Source organism: Salvelinus namaycush, chromosome 14 (assembly GCF_016432855.1).
Source record: "Salvelinus namaycush isolate Seneca chromosome 14, SaNama_1.0, whole genome shotgun sequence".
NCBI lineage: Eukaryota > Metazoa > Chordata > Actinopteri > Salmoniformes > Salmonidae > Salvelinus > Salvelinus namaycush.
Window position 1 is genome coordinate 15,942,700 of NC_052320.1, and position 9,811 is coordinate 15,952,510.

General features: G+C 41.9%; 1 protein-coding gene across 3 annotated transcripts in view; it reads right to left on the reverse strand.

The window, feature by feature from the left end:
* Positions 1-9,547, reverse strand: part of LOC120059190 (ankyrin repeat and SAM domain-containing protein 1A-like) — a 107,706-nt gene extending 98,159 nt beyond the window's left edge. For all 3 annotated transcript variants that reach the window (XM_039008050.1, XM_039008051.1, XM_039008049.1), the window contains exon 1: positions 9,140-9,547. In XM_039008050.1, coding sequence (XP_038863978.1) covers positions 9,140-9,315 — 176 coding nt within the window. In that variant the 5' untranslated portion in view covers positions 9,316-9,547. The remainder of the gene's footprint in view (positions 1-9,139) is intronic.
* Between the last annotated feature and the right edge of the window lie 264 nt (positions 9,548-9,811).

Consider the following 9,811-nt stretch of genomic DNA (forward strand, 5'->3'; position numbering starts at 1 on the left):
ACAATAGGAATTTAAATAGATTTCACCTCGTTCATAAAGTTGGCAGAAATTATAAGGGATTAAATATAGACCTCCACCAGCTAAAGGAGGATCTGGTAAAATAAGGGTATGTTGCTAAAAGGATTGCAAAGGGTCAGTAAACTTTCCTGTAAATTTCCTGCATTTTTGGGGAAATTTTCCATGGGGAAGTTAAGCCCGGGAATTTTGGGAATTTTGCTTAAATTAGCTTATAACAGTGAAACCCTTTTGTGGGATACACAAGGCAATTCTAGGTCTAGTAGCAAATTTTGGTTAAACTATTCCCAATTCAATGGAATTGCAACCCTCTGCATGCACAGTGCATTCTTCCATCACATGTGCAGTGCGCTCTTCCATCACATGTATAGCTGATTCTTGCACACTAATGAGATGCTATTGGGCCCACACAACTACACTGTCTGAGCCAGGGACTACATGCTTTCTGGTAAGTTTTGATTACAATACTGGGTGGGGTGAATATATTTTATATGACATACATGATTTTTTTGTTAACTAGTAAATAGTAGCCTACAGCAAAGTGTGTTTAACTTCTTATGGCTGGGGGCAGTATTGAATAGCTTGGGTGAATAAGGTGCCCAGAGTAAACTGCCTGCTACTCAGGCCCAGAAGCTAAGATATGCATATCATTAGTATATTTGGATAGAAAACACCCTGAAGTCTCTAAAACTGTTTGAATGATGTCTCTGAGTATAACAGAACTCATATGGCAGGCAAAAACCTGAAAAACATCTAACCAGGAAGTGGGAAATCTGAGGTTTGTAGGTTTGCCTATCCAATATGCAGTGTCTATGGGGTCATATTGCACTTCCTAAGGATTCCACTAGATGTCAACAGTCTTTAGAACCTTGTTTGATGCTTCTACTGTGAAGGATGAGGGAATGAGAGCTGATTGAGTCAGGGGTCTGGCAGAGTGCCACGAGCTCACTCAGGCGCGCTCCCGTGAGAGTTTGCTGCGTTCTATTGCATTTCTACAGACAAAGGAATTCTCCGGTTGAAACATTATTGAAGGCTTTACGACGAAAGCACACCAAACGATTATGTTAGTTCAGTACCTAGTCACAGAAAAACACAGCCATTTCTCCAGCCAAAGAGAGGAGTCACAAAAAGCAGAAAGAGATAAAATGGATCACTAAACTTTGATGATCTTCATCAGATGACACTCATAGGACTTCATTTTACACAATACATGTATATTTTGTTCGATAAAGTTCATATTTATATCCAAAAATCTTAGTTTACATTGGCGCGTTATGTTCAGTAATGTTTTGCCTCCAAAACATCCGGTGATTTGATGTAAATTGATGTGGCTCTCTGCAAAATCACTGGATGTTTTGGAACTACTGAACATAACGCGCCAATGTAAACTGAAATTTTTGGATATAAATATGAACTTTATCGAACAAATCATACATGTATTGCGTAACATGAAGTCCTATGAGTGTCATCTGATGAAGATCATCAAAGGTTAGTGATTAATTTTATCTCTATTTCTGCTTTTTGTGACTCCTCTCTTTGGCTGGAAAAAATGGCTGTGTTTTTCTGTGACTAGGTACTGACCTAACATAATCTTTTGGTGTGCTTTCGTCGTAAAGCCTTTTTGAAATCAGACACTGTGGCTGGATTAACAACAAGTTTATCTTTAAAATGGTGTAAAATACTTGTATGTTTGAGGAATTTTAATTATGGGATTTATGTTTTTTTATTTTTTATTTGGCGCCCTGCAATTTCACTGCCTGTTGTTGAGGTGGGACGCTAGCGTCCCGAATATCCCAGAGAAGTTAATTCACCTGTTTCCATACATGTTTCATTTTAAAACATTTCTTACAAAGGAGTTGTTTAATCTAACTGCTTAAATATTTATCTGTATATGGAATTGTATTGTTTTTTTAAACTCATTTTTTAATAATCTTTACAGGAAAGTGCCACGAGCACTATCTGATGTGGAGACATTTCACTGCAGCTAATGTTGAAGGAAAAGCTATGTACATTTGCAAATACTGTGCCAAATCATATGTGAAGAATGCAACAAAGATGCAGAATCATCTGGCCAAGTACATAAAGTTCCCGCAGCGCTCACAATAAGCAACCTCTGACAAAAGTCCCTCTACTTCTATTCGAGGTAAAAAATTATGAATCAGACATCTTATCGATAGCAACAGCTCATTGTCCTCCTGGAATCAGAAGTTTTTTTGGAACGTAGTCAGAGAAATGCTGATGAATGTCTTGCTCGTACAGTATGCAACTGATTCACCTCTGATGTTCACAGGCAATGGTGTATTGGAAGATATTTCTGAATGTTCTTCGCCCACCATACACCCCTCCAACCAGATATGCTTTATCTACACATGTGCTGGATGCAGAGTTCAACAGAGTTCAAGTGAAGGTCAAGCAAATCATAGAGAAAGCAGACTGTTTTGCAATCATCTCTGATGGCTGGTTGAATATTTGTGGGCAAGGAAAAATTAACTACATCTTCTCCACCCCTCAACCAGTATTCTACAAGAGCACAGACACAAGGGACAACAGACACACCCGTCTCTACATTGCAGATAAGCTGAAGGCAGTCATCAATGACCTTGGACCACAGAAGGTATTTGAACTGGTGACAGACAATGCTGCGAACATGAAGGCTGCTTGGTCTAAAGTGGAGGAGTCCTACCCTCACATCCCACCCATTGGCTGTGCTGTTCATGCAATGAATCTGCTCATCAAGGACAGCATGGGACTGAAAACAATGGATTCACTCTACAAGAGAGCCAAGGAAATGGTTAGGTATGTGAAGGGTCATCAAGTTATAGCAGCAATCTACCTCACCAAGCAACATGAGAAGAATAAGAGCACCACATTGAAGCTGCCCAGCAACACCCATTGAGATGGTGTTGTCATCATGTTTGACAGTCTCCTGGAGGGGAAGGAGTCTCTCCAAGAAATGGCCATATCACTGTCTGCCGATACGGACAGCCCCATCAAGAGGATCCTCCTGGATGATGTATTTTGGGGGAAGAGTGGTAAGCAGCCTGAAACTCCTGAAACCTACAGCAGTAGCCATTGCACGGATTGAGGGAGACAATGCCATCCTGTCTGATGTTCAGACTGCTTGCAGATGTAAGAGAAGAAATCCGTACTGCCCTGCCCACTTCACTGTTGCTCCAAGCAGAGGAAACTGCAGTTCTGAAATACATCAAAAAACATGAAGACGTCTGCCTGAAGCCCATACACGCCGCAGCGTACATGTTGGACCCCAAGTTTGCTGGCAAGAGCATCCTGTCTGGTGCAGAGATCTACAAGGCCTATGGTGTCATCACTACCTTGTCTTGCCACCTTGGCCTGGATGAGGGCAAGGTTCTTGGCAGTCTGGTGAAGTACACTTCCAAGCAAGGGCTTTGGGATGGAAATTAGACATGTTGGCACAACTGCCATATTGCATCAGCCACCTGGTGGAAAGGACTTTGTGGGTCTGAGGCTCTTTCCCCTGTTGCCTCCATCCTCCAAATCCCAACATCATCAGCCGCCTCAGAGCGCAACTGGTCCCTGTTTGGGAACACACACACCAAAGCATGCAACAGGCTGACCAATACAAGGGTTGAAAAATTGGTGGCCATCCGGGCAAATTTGACGCTTTTTGAGCCTGACAACAAGCCATCCTCAACAAGGTTGGAAAGTGACAGTCAAGATGAAGCCTCAGAGTCTGATGCTCAAGAGGTGGACATTGAGGTCATGGGAGAAGACATGGAAGCCAGAGAGGAAGACAACCAAAGCTTTAGTTTCTATACTTTACAGATGTATGTTGAAAACTTATTTGGGAGATGCGATGGATCATTGGGGGATCATTCAATATTCCATTTATTTTGTTGTTCAGTGAAATTATTCCACGTGAAGAGTCAACTCGTGTAATAATGAGTCGGGAAGCAGGTGAACGTTTAATAAAACAACAAAACCAGTAACGAGACAATTCCATGTGGCTACACACCGGTACACAAAAATAATACCAACTGGTGAGTGAACATAAGAGGGTGACATAAAGGGGAGGAAATGATGAAGGTAATGAAGTCCAGGTGTGAATCATAATGATTAACAGGTGGGCGTAATGATGAATGCCAGGACCGGTGGTTAGTATTCTGGCAACGTCGTACCCCGGAGGGGAGGAGCAGATGCAGAGTTCCTCTGTCCAGTGTCTGTGTTCTTTGCCCATCTTAATCTTTTATTGGCCAGTCTGAGATTCTAAGCATTTCTGCTTAGAAGGCCAGCATCCCGGAGTCGCCTCTTCACTGTTGACATTGAGACTGGTATTTTGCAGGTACTACTTAATGAAGCTGCCAGTTGAAGACTTGTGAGGCGTCTGTTTCTCAAACTAGACACTAAATGTACTTGTCCTCTTGCTCAGTTGTGCACCAGGGCCTCTCACTCTTTCTATTCTGGTTAGAAAAGGTTTGCGCTATTCTGTGAAGGGAGTAGTACACAGCGTTGTACGAGATCTTCAGTTTCTTGGCAATTCCTCGCATGGAATAGCCTTCATTTCTCAGAACAAGTATAGACTGACGAGTTTCAGAAGAAAATGCTTTGTTTCTGGCCATTTTCAGCCTGTAATTGAACCCACAAATGCTGATGCTCCAGATACTCAACTAGTCTAAAAGCTAGTTTTATTGCTTCTTAATCAGAACAACAGTTTTCAGCTGTGCTAACATAATTGCAAAAGGGTTTTCTAATGATCAATTACCCTTTTAAAATGATCAACTTGGATTAGCTAACACAACATGCCATTGGAACACAGGAGTGATGGTTGCTGATAATGGGCCTCTGTACACCTAGATATTAGATATTCCATAAAAATAAATGTTTCCAGCTATAATAGTCATTTACAACATTAACAATGTCTACACTGTATTTCTGATCAATTTCATGTTATTTTAATGGACAAAAAAAATGCTTTTCCTTTCAAAAACAAGGACATTTCTAAGTGACCCCAAACTTTTGAACGGTAGTGCATTTCCGTTAATTCCCATAAATTCCCACAGAAAGTTTCCACCTCTGAATATTCCTCAAAATGTGCAACCCTAGTTGCTAATAATCATCTAGGTAGCTGTTTGTCCAGGCTACTGATATTGCCTGGGTTGTTCAGCATACAAAATTACTTGATGATCAATGACTGTCAAAAGTTACATGCGTAGTTCGACACTGAAGAAGAGGACGCATCAGTTGTCACAAAATATTAGGTATTTTCGGAGGGTAGAAAGAAAGTAATATGAGCAAAACAATTTAGTGAACAGGCGATTCGTAAGATTTTCTGACCGATGCGTGATACATTTGGATAGGTTTGGGGTCCGCCAGACCTTGCACTCGCATTTGAACCAGGGACTGATGCGTATCGGTGAATCGTTACATCCCTACCTATAGTACTATTAAACTTTTTTTTTTTTTTAAAGAGTCCATTTGTAGAAAAGAGAATGCATTTAAAAATGTATTTTCTACAGCTGACAGCTGTTTCTTCACTTGGACATTGAGCCTAGAAAATGCCCAGACTGGTCCTTGAGGACTCATAAAAATATAAAAAATGGCTGTTCTAGATGTTGTGTTAATTTAAGAGACAATACACAGCCCTTCATCTGACTAAGCTTGGTGAGTGTCAGTTCGCTTAGTGCTCCTCCATGCATTCCTCTGTTATTTTCCCGTAAGTGGGAAAGCCAGGCTCGCTCTTGCTCTCCCTGGCCTGCCATGGACTCAACTTACCCCGGCCCTGGCCCAGCCACAGCAGCTGGGGCTGTTTGGACAACCTGGTACAGGAAGTTCCGGAGAGGAGTTCTTCCTGTGGACCTCCAGGATCAAGACGGGTCATGGAGCCCAAGTGAGATCCTGGCAGTATGTTGCAGTAAATGTACAGTACACTATTTGTAAAGGCATAGCTTGCAGTTAATGTATGACATTCAGATTCAGTCATTTGTTTCACCACTTCTGCTTCTTTAGTTGGTCTTAAGCCACTGGATTAAAGCACCTCCATTGGCATAGGCCCAATCACATGTTTTATTGTAGAGAGGACGAGCACAGTGGTAGTAAAAAAAACACATCAGCAAACAAAAATAACAGAGGTCAATTATATTGAAATGGAATTCAATTCAGGAAGTGCATTGATATTCAACTCGTGAACTGAATACCACATGGTTATCCTGGCATTGACAGTGAAATGTCATTGAACCCAACCCTGGTGAACAGGAAGCCTTATTAGGCACCACTCTGCTGCTGTTCAGTCTGAAAGGTTGTTATTGATGCCGAGCAGGGAGCAGGTAATGTTGACACTTTGGGTTGCCTGTCTCCTACCATGACAGCTGTGGGGAATGCCATCCAGTGCCAGTCCCATTCCATTCAATTCAATTATCTTTCTGTTTCAGAGTAATACAAAGCACATGTGGGGCTTCTGAACATGATGGGCTCGTGTCTGTCCAATTGAGTCTTCCATTCAGGCATTCAGGAAAAGTAGACATTCTGCAGAGAGAAGCTGTGCTCCTGCCTGGTTACAAAAGCAACAAGTCTCAACATGTGCTCCATTCCAAAGAAAGAACTGCAAAAAATTCAGCACAAACACAACACACCTTCGCCAATGATGATAGTAAATGTGGGAATAAAAAACTGTTGCATGCATTATGCAAAGAAGAGCAACTACCTATGCTGTGCCTGTGCTATAAACAGATGTCAGTGTTACAACCTACAGTAGCTGGTGGGGAAGTAGTGCAACATGAAAGTAGAATATGCATCAATTTGGGCCTAGGCCTATAGGTTAGTGCTTTTCCATCATGGAAATAAGTTGAGCAAGCTGCACACTACACAGACCAACCAACCATCTTTAGGGTAAATCCATTTGAATTCAATCACTTTATGACAGAATCCATTTTGATTTAAACAAAACTTTCCATACATGTTTGCCCATGGAAGAAGTGGTCAGAAAGTGTATTTTTTGACCTGAATGCCAAAACATTCAGGAGGTCAAGGTGTTCAAAGTTGACCAATTTTGCATACCCCACCATACCATGAGACATCCATGTCTTAATCACTGGAAATGATAAACGGTTGAGTTTGATAACATTTAAAACCTTACGAACAGTGTTGTCAAACAAATGGTAATTCACATTCATGCCCCTAAACGTATTGACATTTTCATTACATGTGCTAAATTAAATGTCACATACAACAGCAAACCCTACCCCTGAGCCTCTCTGTGGTAAACATGTCAATAAATCTGTATAGCTCACATATACTTAGAGGCAATGCTAATGGGATATTTTAAAGGCTGAAGGGCCCACAGGCTTTCAGAGAAGTGAGTGATATTAGGCTGCAGTAGTGAAGCTTTTAACAGTCAATGGTTAGACCATCGTTTTTATTTATTTCCAACAAGTGCTAGCCAATCATTTCCAAGAGGAAGGTTGGCAGCCATTGATTAAGCGAGCCAGACCAGATGATACAATGGGCTCTTCAGTCCATGCCCGCCCACAGATCAGTAACAGAGAGGCAGGGATGGAGGCAGCCTTGACTGAATCATGACATCCCTGAATTTCCGATTGAGAAGGTTTAATGTAATTAGCTAGAGTACAGTCAGTGTAGTGTACAGCCTGGCAGGAGTAGCACAGCGATGCATCATCTAGGGGCTTTTAGCAAACACTTGTCTCAGTCACGAGACGTAGGCACCCTGATGAGGCTTATAGGAGGTTGATTGACAGGGCTGCTGCGCACCTGTATGTTGCCAGCATTCTGATTGTCATCGGTTTATCTGGTCCTAGAATGAAAAATAACAAATTAAAGCCCTTTCCGTGGTTAACACGGTTTCTTAGCCAAAGACATGAGATGGAAGGCATATCATGGCATAAAACCTTTGAGAGTTTAAGAGGAAAGTCCATGTTATGACCATGTTACCTCCAATCTTCTTCCATGTTAAACTTTACTGTGTAGGGTTGGGCAGTTGGTCCTTGTGCATTTCGTGTAAAAGGTTAAGGTCAGGAGGTGCTTTACCAACCCAACAGCATACAGTCCTTTGCTAGCTTGCCAAGTAGCAAAGGACCATTAACATGGCAGGTTTAAAGCACCTTGGAGTATGTTACTGAGTAGACAATAAAGGGCACCACAAGTCCCAGGGAAATGAATGACTCCAAGCCCAGTGGAAATGGCACTGACAGTCTCATAGGGCTTGAGTTAGCCTAGGTCTAGGTCATTGTGTTTTCAGTTTCCCTTTCTCATGCAACCTTTACCTGAAAGGACTGTAGAGGTGCCACCAACATTATTATTTCAGACATTGTCACCACTCAGTGGGCATTCAAGTGCACTCACTTCATCTATACCCATGTAATCCTATCAGCACAAAGAACCCTGAGCAAGATGGACTGTGGTTAAAATAAACCAATATTTTTCACGGCATGATCAAGTAAAAAACAGCATGCAACTGCCCAGGCCGCTGACAAACTGCATTCCACCAACTTGCTAGTAGAGACTAGCTCCGGGAGGGCATGGAACAACAATACCAGGGGAAGAATGTTCCATTTCACTGACAGTTTGTGTTTCATTGCCTTTATCGCGGTTTATGTGAATCAAATTAATCGTGGCATATGAGAATGAATGGGTCTGGCGTCAATATGATCAAAATACTATAATTATGTTTGGGCGTTTGTAGACAATTTTTCTCAATGACAACGGTCCAAAATGTATAGACAAACCAAAACAATTGACTAGTTAGCTACGATTAAATGGAGGACTAGAGTTTGCAATACGACATACTGGAAACATTATGATATGAATATCTTGCGTATGTAACAAGGTTTCTGTTGCATGTGGCATTTTATTTATGTATTTTGCACTGACGATCATCTAACAAAGAGGCACTCCATTGCGCATGCAACGTTAATGTGTTATTATTAAACATGGCAAGGGTCCACTGCATGGATGCAAATTAGCAAATGAATATCTACTGCTGTGATTGCAACCGAAATACAATAAAATGATTGATCAGCGGGGTTGTTTACTGAATGTAGCTTTGCCGTTTACAACACACTTTAAAAGCACCGATCGTTCTAGGTCGGAACCATCTAGCTCTGCCTTCCATTCATCCACTGCTCTCCCCTACCTGAGAAGGCTGGAAAGCGGGTGCGAAGCATTGTGACCACTGCTATTGCTGCTTCCACCAGTCCCTGATGATCCACTTCCACTTCCAGTCGATTGTCGTTTCCCAGAGAGAAGCTTTTCCACCGCGGCAAGATTTCCTGTGCGCGCCGCCTCTAGGAGTTCCTGCTCCTTCCCCATCTCGGATCGAGAAGGGGGTCGGAGGATTTGGGAAAGAGGGGTTAGAAAGCGGGAGAAAAAATCCTTTGCGGTCCTCTACTAATCTCACAGACGTAATCGTTCTTTCAACGCCGAGGAAAACGATGGTTCCCTCCACAGCTGGATCAGTCTCTCCAGTGTTACAATTTCACAGAATTTCTAATCCCCCACTGTGGCTCCGGGGAAAACTTTAGTTAAGCACCACAGAGCCAAATGAAACTTCCTTCGCCCTGTCTCAAGCGCGCGTCACTTCCTCAAAACTGCTCCCTATCTGACGACGTCGATCAATCAGTTTGTTCATAATCTTGCATTATTGTATTTAGTTGGTGATTATTGTATTCCATTATATTCTACTACCAATGTTCAAGAACATAATAATAATTTTCCTACAACTACAAAAGCACATAATTCATCCAGAACATTTTTCTATGTACAAAATATATAAGTGCTGAAGTGCACAGTACATGGTCATTACATT